The 14,840-nt window shown below is 37.0% G+C and overlaps 2 protein-coding genes across 2 annotated transcripts in view; one reads left to right on the forward strand and one right to left on the reverse strand.

Moving 5' to 3' along the window:
- LOC139150131 (exocyst complex component 5-like) overlaps positions 1–8,234 on the reverse strand; it is a 32,942-nt gene extending 24,708 nt beyond the window's left edge. Inside the window, exons 1-10 of the mRNA XM_070722308.1 lie at positions 8,095–8,234; positions 7,278–7,520; positions 6,347–6,544; positions 5,686–5,750; positions 5,345–5,373; positions 4,566–4,675; positions 2,433–2,477; positions 2,086–2,139; positions 497–586; positions 56–132 (exon numbers count right to left, since the gene is read on the reverse strand). Of these exons, the coding sequence (XP_070578409.1) occupies positions 56–132; positions 497–586; positions 2,086–2,139; positions 2,433–2,477; positions 4,566–4,675; positions 5,345–5,373; positions 5,686–5,750; positions 6,347–6,544; positions 7,278–7,520; positions 8,095–8,124 (941 nt within the window). The 5' untranslated portion in view covers positions 8,125–8,234. The remainder of the gene's footprint in view (positions 1–55; positions 133–496; positions 587–2,085; positions 2,140–2,432; positions 2,478–4,565; positions 4,676–5,344; positions 5,374–5,685; positions 5,751–6,346; positions 6,545–7,277; positions 7,521–8,094) is intronic.
- The window catches only part of LOC139150144 (small ribosomal subunit protein uS12m-like), a 629,842-nt gene that overhangs the window by 367,171 nt on the left and 247,831 nt on the right, over positions 1–14,840 (forward strand). The gene's annotated exons all lie outside the window — the stretch shown is intronic.

Here is a 14,840-nt window from a genome sequence, read left to right on the forward strand (position 1 = left end):
TTTGAACATACACAATACAGAAGTCTAGTCCAATACAAAATTATGGTGGACTTACTTCTTATAAAGCTCATACAGATTTCGAAGATAATTTTCCGGATCTGATTGGTCACGCAAGGTGTGATTGATGTGTTCCTGAAATGAACAATCATGTTATGTTGGCACCTCTTTCTAATTTGAATTATGAAGTCAGTAAACTTGACTTTGATTCTGAAGTCAGAAAACTTGACTCAAACTCCACTGAATGAGGTATTACTTGACTGATGAAAAAATTGCATAATATTGTACTCATTGTCAGTGCAGGCATAAAACAGATCACTATAGAATTGTCATTTCAGGGCAATCTCTATAATTCTGCAATATTCAATAGATGGTAGGAAAAAAATCATTTCAGAAATTTTGTCTTGTAGACCTTTTGAACCCAAAAGTTCACATTCTCAAAATCCATTTGTAATGTTATCAAGGCAAACATGATTAAAAGTAGGAGCAAAAAACCAACCTGTAGCTTTATTTGGTAGACGTTAGTTACAAACTTTCCCATCACTGTCTCTGGTGCGCTGATAAAGACCTCCTGAGTAAGTTTGTTGACCTGAAAATGACAAACACTTTGAGTGAGAGCATCGTATGACATTCACTATACTTCCATATGAATCTGTTTTAATCAAACACCTGAATGACCTCCAGACACCCAATAACAGCTTTGTATTTATACCACACAAAAGTTACTGTCCCTAGAGGGCCTTTCTAGTTCAGCACCTGCATAGGAATGTTCAGCAGGGTGTTGTGGTGTGTAGCCAGACATGAGTGACTGTAGCTTTCTGCATTGTCTCAGTCAACGTGAATATTCATAAGTACAGGGCATGCCGTGTAAAATATTAAAAAATACCTAGGTTTAATAAAACAGAAATCGAACTGTTATCACCTAAGGGTATTTTCAGAAAACATAAAACTCTACAACTGTGTCCACACATGAGCGCGCACACAAAGCACACACATTCATTATATCCTAGTCTTGAAGCAAGACTATTATGGAGGACATTAATATGAATAAAGATCATTCACATAAATGCTTGTCATGGGAACAAGCACTTTATCTCCATAAAATTTGTCATAATGCCTCATCATCATAAATTCATGCAGAGAGCACTGCAAATTATCCCAAACTCACCATTAAAATTCTTCTCAATACTCACGCACCATAAAATATCACAGAAGTCACATAATACCCTACTACTACATTTGGAAACTTTGTAGTCTAGGAGATAGTGATGTACATTACAATAAGTCACATGGCACAAAATGTTTTACTATAATGTACCATTTCAAATACAAATACTATAAGCAACATGGCAATTATCAATAAATCAATTACAACTATTCATTACTTCCCAAAATCAATAGTAAACATTATTCTCTGAAGCATGGAAATGTCTATGAATATACACTAAATCCCAAAGAATGAAAACTTTAATTTTGCACAAGGCTTTGTGTAGATCAAAACTGAAGTAATGGATCTCCATATGTCTTCTGTCTGTACACAAATATGTGCAACTGATTTTACCCGTCAGAACCCACTGAACAACCAGGTTTTATAAGCTTAAGCATGTCTTGAATATAGCAGGCACCTGGTCATTGACAGATTTGTAAGTCAGTGGCAAGACTTTGCAATGCAGTCTGTATTACACTGGCACCAGGTATAAAGATGCAGGAGAATTGCAAATACAGTCTTGATCATTGGAGAGTTTAATAATTCTGAGGACTGGAATATTAAGCACATTGAAGAAGCTCAACACCAGATACAGAGTCAGTACAGTCATACTGTGTACTCTATGTATGTACGGCAGAACAAGCTTCTTTTACTTATAACCCAACAAATCAAGATTTCACACACTCAAGATTCTATTCACATCACTTTGACTCCCTTCATTGCAAACAGATTGTTTATCCGTACTGTTTGATAACACTTTTCATAACCCTTTTGAATCCTGTTTTAGGATAAGTCTCTGCAAGATGTTATAGGTCATCAGGGGGGTCAAAGTTCAAAAGGATAAACATTTGGTGACGACAAATATCAGAGATTGAACTTACGTCCCGGCAGAGCTTTGTCAAATCTGCAAATAGATCTCTGGACCATGATAATGGCTGTAAGAAACAAAGAAAATTTTATGATAAAATGACTAACATTGGTCAAAAGCTCAATAACTGTCTAATACTGGGAATCACACATAGGTGACACTTGGGTCATGTTAAAAAATGCTTTCTTAAACATAGCAGCGTGAATTTTTAATAAAAAGATTGTTACTTAACCTACCATAATTTTGTAAAAGACAGATTGGTTGCATTTATACATACAATCAGATGAATATTTACAAAGTGAATTATAACTCTAAATGACGATAAGATAGATTTTGAGAACAAAACTCTGACCAACCTACCTTCTGACTTAGAGCAATAAAGCTATCAACACAATCTGCGTATCTCTGCAAAAAAACAAGAGAGTGAATTTGTATTTGACTTCATATGTTCAATCACAGATTTCCATACACAGGCACTTAAAGGCCTGTGTTGGCGCCAGATTGTCTCATAAACAAGTCATCGTAGATGACACAGTCCCCACTTGTTAATGGGTACTTTGATTACAAGTCCTCAGAGAGGATAGAGTCCTCTTCATGAATTTGGTCTGTGATGTCCTTTTACTAAGTTTGAATAAAATCGGTTGAGACGTGCCCTAGTTTTGGCTAAGGACATGAAAAAATTGTAACAAAATGGCTGCCATGCAGCCATATTGGATCATATCATGAAACAAATTGACTTACATATGTATGACATAGGTTAATGTCCTTGTACCAACTTTGAATAAAATCGGTTGAGATATGCCCGAGTTATGGCTCTGTACATGAAAAAATCATAACAAAATGGCCACACGGCAGCCATATTGGATCGTATCACAAAACAAATTGACGTGCATATGTATGACATAAGTCAATCTCCTTGTACCAACTTTGAATAAATTTGCTTGACACATGTCTGAGTTATGGTTCTGTACATGAAAAAAACGTAACAAAATGGCCACACAGCGACCATATTGGATCGTTTAACAAAACAAATCAATGTGCATATATTACATAGGTCGATGTCCTTGTACCAACTTTGAATAAAATCGGTTGAGATATGCCTGAGTTATGGCTCTGTACATGAAAAAATCGTAACAAAATGGCCGCCTGGCGGCCATATTGGATCGTATCACAAACCAAATTGACGTGCATGTCTATGACATTGGTCAATGTCCTTGTACCAACTTTGAATAAAATCGGTTGAAACATGTCTGAGTTATGGCTCTGTACATGAAAAAATCGTAACAAAATGGCCGCCTGGCGGCCATATTGGATCGTATCACAAAACAGATCAATGTGCATATGTATTACATAGGTCAATGTCCTTGTACCAACTTTGAATAAAATCAGTTTAGATATGCCTGAGTTATGGCTCTGTACATGAAAAAATCGTAATAAAATGGCCGCCTGGCAGCCATATTGGATCGTATCACAAAACAAATCGACGTGCATATGTATGACATAGGTCAATGTCCTTGTACCAAATTTGAATAAAATCGGTTTAGATATGCCTGAGTTATGGCTCTGTACATGAAAAAATCGTAATAAAATGGCCGCCTGGCGGCCATATTGGATCGTATCAAAAAACAAATCGACGTGCATATGTATGACATATGAAGTAATCTATGTACCAAGTTTAAATGAAATCGCTCCAGGCATATCTGAGATATCTGCGTGAACGGACGGACGGACGGACGCCACACACGCACGCACGCACGCACGCACGCACGCACGGACATGACCAAACCTATAAGTCCCCCCGGACGGTGTCCGTGGGGACTAAAAAATTTACCCTCCAGATTTAATTACAATTTCAATGGAAAACAAAAGGCTTTCACACCTCCATAATCTTCTAACAGATTAGAACAAAGGCGATCCCAGGGATTGCCAAAAGGGCATTTAAGGAAACAAGCCAGGTCCTCTTAATTTGTTCAATTCTAGAAATGACGGCTTATCAAGGAGCAACAACATTCCTACACGTTTTACACTAGCATATGGTGACACCCTTGCTTTAGCTAGAAGGCACAAATGTCCAATGAGAATGACGTAATTCTTTTCCCAAAGACCCTTTTGAAATGAAGTCAGTCTTTACAAAAATGGTACAACCATTGTGTTGTGCGCCCTGAGTCTGTCCATCTGTCAGTGGCAATTGCTATGCATACAAGCCAAGCCCACATTAAGTTCCACTTCTGCCGATTCTGACACAAACTACACACTTTGCACACTAGTCTGTGTACACTCGCTGTGCTTCAGCTGATACCAGGAGATGGCTAAGGGTCCACTTTCAGTCTAGATTTTGGTTTAATAGCCTTGACCAGCCATTTTAATCGCGGCACTTTGTGTGAATGTGAGTGACACTGATATACATATATACTTCCACAACAACATGCAGATATATGACGTACACACATGTCATTATGTACACACAAAAATCACTGCACACATAAGCTTTACCTTGAAGAGTAATAGGACTGTGGCTAGCTCTTTCATTCTTTGCTTGTCACCTTCTTTGTGTGCGTTCTTGAACTCTGATAGCAAGTCATTTTCTATCTGGGCACATTTAACTGAAAAGTGAGAACATGATAGACATGTTGCATTTAAATGTCATTTCTTCATCAGAGGATAGCCAGTGATGGTTGGATTAAAGAGAAAATAAAAAGTCTCTAAATCCTCTGTAAAAGTAACAAAAGTTTCATGTGCAGATGTGACATGAAACATGGTGAGGTAGAGTAACTGAAACAAGTGATAACAATGAGACAAAAAACATTATATTCACTCTAAAAACAAGCCCGAAACCAAACTCAAAATCCCAATGGATATTGTTGACGTATTGTCTGTCAAAATTTACAGCTGGCTGAATGAAAGCTACTTATAGATACACTTTATTGATCTCTTCAACTGTATGTACTCTATGTCAATATGATGTGCAATAATGACTGCTGGAAATCTTTCACAGCAATCATCATAGTTCATGGACAGCATATGCAAGAAACGGATGCAAAGAACATTTCACACGACTTTTGCAATTTTCGGATGAGGTACCGTAATTCTGATGAGTAAAGATCACAGAACTCCTAGCTCCAGATGACATATCCATTGCCCTGAGGTACAACTGTATTTGAAAGGGCTTGGCAGCAGCACAAAAACAGGCTGGTACGGACACATTTACAGTAAAGCCTCTTACTTAACTGACTAGTCATAAACTGACTCATGTAATAGGAAACAGGACTCACTGTCTATTCTGCGTTTCGCATCCCTAAATCTGAAACGAAAAGATAAAGGCACATTAATTTAATTACTCTTTTAGTCTTGTCAAATAATAATTTTCAAACCACACCAAATTTTATTGAGTGAACAACATGCCATTCCTAGATTCTTCTGATTGGGTCCATGGCAGCCATCTTTGTCTACATGTCTTTCATCAAAACTCACTTGATTCACTTGAACCTATGAACATATATCACTAATGAGAGCAAAACCTTACTCTCCAGTCCCTTTGACTTATTTTACATCAGAAAGAGTCCAATGTTTCAATCCTTTTTTTGAGAAGTGATTCCTGTCGAAGATGACTGACCTTTCTGTCGGCAACTCTTGTGCTATCAGCTGTAGTTTCTGAATGACATCTGCTGCTTCTTGAAGCTGCACCACAAAACGAAAACGGAATGTCATGAAATAATCAGAAATCGATATTTAAACAGTATATTTGAAGGAATATATGTAAAATATTTTGCCTTTTATACTTTGACCTGTCTCTCACCATCCTCTGAATTTCCCTGACCATACATCTTGATTACAAGTATAACATCAAGAGCATTCTTAGAACGCACCTCAAGAACAAAAATCCTCACCAGTATAAATTTTCACAATTCTTTTCTGATTTACTCCTTGTGGAGGCTCATCTTGAAGCTCTTGCAGTAAGTAAAGTTTTCACCCGCTTAGTTTTTAGAAAATCAAAAATTTATTTTTTCTCCATACAGTTAACACAGCCATGGTAGCCATTTTGAATTTCAAATATCAGTCATTGTCAGGTAATTTTTTCTCTACTGCCAAAATTTGTATGGTGACCCCTAAAGTTTAAAGTTTTGTCAAGAAAAGTTTGAGCAAAAGTTTGTCTTTCAATTTTGAGGCATTACTCCATTAAGTAAACAAATATACCAAGGACTGCCAGCTAAATAAAGTGTTGGTTAGTCCCATCTATTGCTTTACATGCAGTCATCACTGTCACACACACTGACCTGAAACGGATCGGTGAAGATTTCCGAATGCACGTCATCATCTGAGAGAAACTCTGAGAAGTACTGCATCAACTTCTGGGCTTCCACAGCTCTCTGCCTCGGAATGTTGACACCTTCAAGTTGGTCACCTAAATGGACAACTTTGGTGGCAACATTGTTGATCCGATCATCAAGCTTCTGGAAGAGTGCAAATGCTCCCTGCATACAACACAAACACAAAATGTATTTTAATAAATAAATTATGATTGCATTTCAGTGATGTACATATTGGTATGAGTGGACATCAAGCCTTCCATTAAGACATGGAACATGAATCTTCATTATTTTGCATTGCTTACAACAAAGTTTGTTGTTGCAAGCAACGTCATGTCGCATTCATAACGACCCCCATCATAGACAGTAACACAAACGTATGTGATGTGTGTGTATGCATACATATAAGCACAAGCCATATATATATATATATATATATATATATATATATATATATATATATATATATATATATAATATTGCATATATATATGCATATATATATGCATATATATATATATATAATATTCAGTTTCACGAAGTATGCTTGTATGTACGTATGTATGTATGTATATATGTATGTATGTATGTATGTATGCATGCATGAATGTATGGATGGATGGATGGATGTATATATGTATGTTTGGATGAATGTACGTACATACCTACGTATCTACCGGTATGTATGTATGTATGTATGTATGTGCATATGTATGTATGTTTGTATGTATGCATGTATGTACAATGTACATATGTACGGACATACATGTACATACATACATATCTATGAGTTTGTGTGAGTGTATGGAAGCATGCACACATGCTGGCACGAGATATGGATGGATTGGTTCTTTCATTCATTCATTCATTTTTCACCTCCTAGCCCCCCTTTCCATACCTGTTGATTTTGCTGAAGCTCAGCGAGAGTTTCCGCATGTCTGTTGTACTCTGTCTGTACGATTTGTTCCAGCTTCTCAATTCTCTTCTCTGTTTTCTCATTGAGGAGCTTCAACTCTTCTATTTTGTTTTCGAACGAGATGAGCAGTTTCTTTGGATCAAATGATTCGGGTCCCCTTTCTGTCGTTCCACCTTGTACGTTCCATGCCAGTCGCTCTACATAATCTTCAGCGCTAAAGGGTTCCTGTACAGAGAATAGTGTTGTTTTGTCACTGTTTTATCATTTTTATCACGGGCTGTAAGTTTATGATTAAGGTGGTAGGAAAGGACTTCCTTGCTCCTTGCTACAGACCATGGTTACAACTCTAGCTCTAAAGAGATTGTCCGCCTTGTCCACGATACAGACATATAACACTAGAATTTGAAACAAACGCAAAACCATAGTTTTGAGCTTCGTGGTCGCAGAAACTCAGAAGAGCCATGTAGTCTATACTTTGTGATAATTTTGTTTGGATTCAGCATCTCCAGATGTCTCCGCCCATCGCTCTAAAAAATGTTACATGTACTGATCAGCGTTTTGCATAGAAGGTTTGAGGTAAGAATGGAATATAAATATAACAACGGTGCAAAAACACTCACTAGGTTCGCCCACACCTAGTCAACAATTCCATATTTCCCATTGAGCCAAACAAGTCTGTGGAGTCTCTGCTCTGAGAACAGCGGTCGAGGTCGTCGACTTTCGACTCAGAAATTGCTGTACGACTTATTTGACTCATCGCCAAATACGTACTCCGTCGTCAGTCCAAAACGATACGTACCTCAAAATCTTTAAAATCTTTCATAGACATGGTTCATCCTTTGAAACCGTCAGCGGCACAAGTTTGGGTGCAAATCAGCTCATCGTTCGCGAATGTTTTCACACATTAGTACACCGGAAGTGCTGTTTGACACTTCCGTATTCCCATAGTGCACAGTGCGCACTAATTTGTCTTCCCGTCTGCACAGCAGCGCCCTCTTTGTCCATGGCGCGCTGTTATTGCTCTGTTGTACGTAAAATTTCATGTATTTTATTGATAATAAATATCTAATAAAGACCTTAGCATCTCTGAAAAGAGCCAAAAATGATGATTTTACCATTGGTGCGAAAATACATCATCAAAGAATCAGTTTACAAGTCACACACGCATGGTCAACAGGCTAGATGTACACAGAGTGATAGACCGACGCGACGCATACACTACTTCTCAGTACAGCAGGGCATTTATTTGGGCGAATATGTATCGCAGGCTCAAATACAAGCACAGGGAAGCCAGGGAAAACACAAACAAGTTAATGAATAAAAAAAACTATTAAATAACTATGTGAGTATTATATAATTAAATAAACAAACATGCAAATAAATAAATAAATAGGTAACTAGGCCTAAATGTCAGAGAAACAATAAATTTAATAAGAATTGAAATAGTTACATTTCATAGTTACCTTGAATGATAGTGATTATTGGACCTGATTTGATGTCTATTAACTGAACAACACATGCAACTTATTCAAGATATAACAACATATGCAACATATTCAAAGTATAATTGCTCACTAAAAGCCAGGAAAAAACAAACAAGCAAATAAACAAAAGCATAAATAAATAAGTCGTTAACAAGTAAAATAAACAAATAGATATATGAGAAAATAGTAATTGAATACTAGTGAATAGCGATACTATAATAGCATCTTGAATGTGTTGCATGTGTTGTTTAGTCAACTATTGCAATTCTTACTCAATATGCTATCACTACTCACTATCGTAAGTCAAGAATTTCTCTTGTTTCATGTACATAATATCAGTATCAATATAATTGAAGATCTTTACTGAATATTTCTTTTCAATAAAATGCATACCAGAAATACATTCTAGAAGTATAAATTGTCATTGACATAGAGAAACAAAAAATAAACAAAACTACAACTATAAATTTGGAGCCCTATTTCCACTGTAGTTAATCGTCACTGTGGAGATACAACTACGGACTTACTAGTAGAATGAATATCAATATTGTTTTAGTCAAGGCTTTAATATACATTACGCGATTCTACACTAACGAATATAATTGCGAAAACTGACCAGGTTTCGCTCGAGAAATCGGTGAACCTCCACAATTGCAAAAGCAGCTCTGTGTGCAAGCTCTCATCAACAGGACATTCGACACCAAAAGCATCATTTCTCCGTGTTGAATTTGCAATTTATATTTCGAAACAATAACTCCATAATACAGGTTTAGGGAAATGTAAGATTTGAGCATGTCGTTGTACCAGTAAATTAAAGGATCTGCTGCAAGTATGCCATCAAATCACAATTCTTAAAGTGAAACTATTCTCATGATCGAAACAAACTGAGAAAATATTAAAAGATTTTCGTCTTTGTAGAGAGTGCCCTCTTGAGCCTGAATCAATGGCGTCTATCGTTTTGTTCTAAATTTCCGCATGTTTCTAATGACGTAAAAAGATAAATCAACGGCTTTAAAATATCACGGGAAAAAGAAAGGATATGGAAAGGGAAGGTTTACATCCAAAGTTTCATTAGACAAGTATATATTTGTGAAACAAGACGTTTATCACGTTAAAATTACACCGTACCACTTTACGCGCCGAAAAGAAATCTGTTCAACGACAGAGATTGTTTCAAATTTGGACGGTAAGTCGGTATCATTTTTTTTCTTTGTTTTTCAGGACTCCTTTACAAAGTGCCTTTTGAACTGAATTTTTCTTCTCGTCAGTAGTGACCGTAGATTTTAATATGTAGCGTTTTTATGTATTTTGTATTCTTACAAAAATAACATGTGGCATGTTTCCATATTACTAATTGTTGTAACATTTCTGACATCTGGCAGCATAGATATGCATCAAACAGTGTACACATCTGCATCACTATTTCACTACAAGTGTCACAGTCGGAGTATCCGTTTATCATCTACGCAAAAAATATAAAAGTTATGAAACGTAAAATTATTAATAAAATTAGATTGCTAATTGATCGGGGTTGATCTTCGTTACCGTTCAGCAATACCTGAAAACCCACCAAACGAATTCATCGGGCATAGAGTTTCGTTTCTGCATTGCAATACATGGATAACACTTAACACAGGTGTGTGATGGCGTGTCCATGTGTATGTTGGGCAGTGTAATCCGTACACTTTCCATTGGGTCTAAGTGCATTTGATTTGTATGTCAATAAAAGTTCGTTGTATTTGGATGTCGACCGTGATTTCATCAAGTACATTCATGTGTATTGTAAGCCGAGTATTCTTTCCTACATAGATAGTTGCATAATTCATCAACGCCATAAAACTTTCTTGAACTTTTTCAAAATCTTGTAAATTCCAAATATATACCTTTCTAAAACACATCAATGATTGTCGTGGTATTGACGTAAGGTCCTATGATTTTACGAGGAATTAAAACATTCTGTCAATTTTCAATATTCATCACAGAAAGCACAACAGTTACTTAAGTGTTGCACAAGCCATTATTTGGCCCTTTGTGGTGCACTGCTATTGCTATTTGTAGGGATAAACACGGACATGTGAAGATTTGAGAAAAAGAAATAAATTTGTGAAATTGACTAAATCTGGGTCGGTCGGTCTCGTCATTAATTTCAGGGTTCATAGATATCTGACCTAGACGGAGGTTGTCTTGCAGCTTGACAGAAATTATCCTGAAGGAACCCATACTTCTACTGGTCTACATCATTTGGAAAAAAGGTCAACCTACCGAGACATGATATACAGTTTTTAGTTCTCATCTGGACTATATCAACAACTGCACCGAAATACTTGAGGATGTCGGAAAATGATGGAGTTGGGGTTACATCCTATGCGTAGCTCAAATTGGGGTTATCTGAGTCTGGTCTTTCATAAAGACAACCTGTACTCAGCATATATCGATAAGCACAACTCGATAAAGTGAGCCTAGGGGTCACATCTTGCCAAGGACGTTTGGACTGGTTTGGTCCGCTGCCAAGAACATGAGTCGTCTTCATTTCATTTTGTTTATGTTGCTGAACAAGTCTGAGACTCATAACTTGCTTGTAAGATGAAGTAGAAGCAAATGTTTACAATCAAAGCAAGCCTATTGGATCTGTTTGCTTTTTAATGAGAGACTCATAAGTAGCATGTAAGATGCAAGAAAGTAGTTGAAGAAAATTTTCAAAATCACAGAAATATCTGATCTGTTTGCTTTTAGATATAGAAGAACTGCGGTTCATGGTTGACCGAGATAAATTTACACACGAGGTCGATCGTTATTTCTGCTATGAGAACGCGAATCTTTTAATTGCATTTTTAAAAACGTGGAACTGAAATAAAATGTGACATTTTAGCTTCATGATGGCTTTTTAAGCGAACCCGATGACAACAGACGTCAATTACATGCGCAAGAACGTTCATTTCATGTCAAAGGTCTGTTTTAATGTGTACTGTCCTTGCCGTATATATGGTGTCTTTTGAACGTCTAGAGTTCGACTGGACCGGAAATAATTGTGTTACTGATAGTGACCAAAGCACGCCAACTTTTCAATAAGTATTTGGGTCATTTTTTGTAAATTGGGTCGCAAGTCGGAAAGTGACACTAAATACGGTGGACCCCGATCGCGTATTGTGGCCGGTCGCACGAAATATAGATTTCAAAATATCGTCCCAAATTTCGGGGTAAATTGCAAAGCTTATATGATATGCTGGGTCTCAAATACTATATAGCTAAATATTGCTCGGTGACAACAGATTCCACTGTGCGTGAGTCAGGCCGGCTGCGCCAAATACAGGCCTGATTTGTTCTCCATTTTTGTACAACGCCCCGGCCGATGAGGGTTTCAACGCATTGACAGGGAATACATCGGCATGTACATCGAATTACGTGTTCCAATAAGTCGTGTACAATTTTTAAAAATATCAGTAAATAACTAACGAACAGACTGTACGTTCGCCCTCTTTCACCTCAATCATCATGACAATCTTAACACAACACCTGTATCTTCTGATAATATTGCCAATATCTCAGTATTCGAATCAAGTACATATTTTAATTCTCTCAATAGTAGAATGCGCCTCGAGGACATATATATTTGGACTCTCAAATTTTTATAGTACATTCTTGGTCTACCACTTGTGGGGCTCATTTTGAAGCGTGTGATGTAAATAACGTTTTCAAGTTCACCGGCTTATTTTTTAAAATCGAAAATGTTATTTTTCCCAATGGAGATAACGCAGGGATGGCAGCCATTTTGAATTCCAAGTGTCAGGAAACATCGAATAATCTCGGTGTTTCTCTATAACCAAATTTTCTGACCCCTGATTTTCATTCCTGATTTCGAAAGGGAACGGTTTTTATTTCCCTCGGGGAAAGTTTGAGCAAACGTTTAACTCTTTCAATTTCGAGGCGCAAACTCCCTAACCTAGCTTGAAATACTATTAGCTTGCTATCACGGCCGAATTGTATGATATGCAATCTTTTATTGAAAAGTGATTTCCAGTCCGGACTAAAACTAATGTCATTAATAATTTTGGACATTATATAAATACAGATTGTGTCGACAAGGTCAACCCTAACAATTTCAAAATGACTTTGAGAGTGAAACAAGAGACGGTATTTGACAATCAGAACAAAAATAATGTCCAGAGCTTTAATTTCCCAAAAGTGGCGATCTCAGGCTGCTTTGGGTCGGGGGCAAAGTTACATGCCAAACATGCTGTTTTCATGGTGATGGAAGATTTCGCGGGAAGCAAAACGAAACCATTACATGTAAATATCAGACATAACAAAACAAATGGCACTGCTCCAGATATTGGACATGCCCCGCATTTTAGAGTGGTGATGAAGAGTTGGAGGGGGCCTGGGGATGTTAAAACTGTTTTGTTCTATTATGGATTTGGAATTGGCACGACGATGAAAACACGGAGTCTGCAAAGTCTTTCCCTCAGGCTTACTGTGCTAGTCAAGATCCGCTGATGACAGTCTAAATATCTTATGGCAGAGATCTGGGACCAGACCACAGCTGGGCTACGATAGTGTAAACCGAACAGCCTCGGCACGGATGCAAACTAGTCCAGACTGATGGGTGGAAGCCGACAGTGTTTCCTCTTCCGATTTCTCAAAGTTATATTTTATCTGCAAACTGTCACACAAATACAAACATAGTGGTGGTCAGGGATCTTATCTCGGATTCTCTGCCTCTGCTGAATTGGTATCGTACCGTACCGTGATCATTGTCACTTTGGTGAACTTTTGCTCGATGACTTAGATTACTAGGTCAAATCTTGACTGGTAGTGTACCAAAATGCGACACATTATACAATACTAGTAGTGTACTTCATTTCTACAGTAACAAACAGCATTTTTGTCATTCCACAAATTATGAACTTGATTCTTGCATACCGGCGATGTTGAGTACTAATATGAGAATATTTTCATCCATCACCAGTCACTTCTCATTTCTTTAGAAATATCATAGAAATGTCACGTACAACTGTCCTGCATCGGAATGATTAAATGAGTGACAGGCAAAGAGATTTTTACCATTGATCAATAAACTAGTATCTTTATTACAAACGAAATATCAAAATAAAACATGTTACCAACATACATAAAATGCCAACATTTTAAAATTTCAGTTGATTCACGGAACGCTGGTGAAAACTCCTACAAACAAAAACAATCTATTAAACGCTTCAAATTCTTTGAACTGACTGACAAAATGTACAAACTTACAAAGGCGTTAGCCAAGAACACCGAATTCTTTTACTTTGAAATATTGCATTTGCTTCTAGGAAGAGCGCCCTCTTTGGTACAGGTTCTTCCTCTGCCATACGGAAGACTGCTATTTCTACTCACGCCATAAACATTCAAGTGTTTATTATGCACACACGCATTTTTTCAAAACACTTTCCAATATAACACCTAAATGTTGCTACCTCTACACATAAGACCCTGTACTCTACAAGAGAACAAGCAGTTGTTTCTTTATCATGCATTGACTTTGCAAGATTAGGGATATGTACCTACAAGAAAGCTGGATTTAACAAAAATAGCATTTTAGGTCTCCAATACTTTGGGTTTGTTGTCTTTTGCTGCATCTGAAGTTTGATTATCTGTATTTCGACAGAAACTAAAGGCCTTGCAGGAGTTGAGTTGTTTATGCATGTTCAGGTCACGCGGGTATTTTTATGGTGATTTACACCTCTGAGTGACTAGGAATGAAAAACTGAATAGTACTTTCGGAGCAAAGTTCACAATAAATTAAGTAACTCATTACAAATAAATTTCAATGAATAAAATCCAGGAGACATAGTGATGGATGTGCTGAACTCTTTAAGAGTATCAAACTGATCAAGCGAGATTTTCGGTTTAGATTAAATTAATCACCATAATGCAAATGTTAATAGATACTGGCAGTACTGTACCAAATTAATTTGTCTGAAGGCTGTAAATTACAATATAGCCATCTTTTGCTTCTCCAGTTAAACAAAAAAGCCTCGCACAATTTCCGTTTTGTGATTTTGTTCTCAAAAAAGTCATC

This window comes from Ptychodera flava, chromosome 14 (genome assembly GCF_041260155.1).
Source record: "Ptychodera flava strain L36383 chromosome 14, AS_Pfla_20210202, whole genome shotgun sequence".
Taxonomy (NCBI): Eukaryota; Metazoa; Hemichordata; class Enteropneusta; family Ptychoderidae; genus Ptychodera; species Ptychodera flava.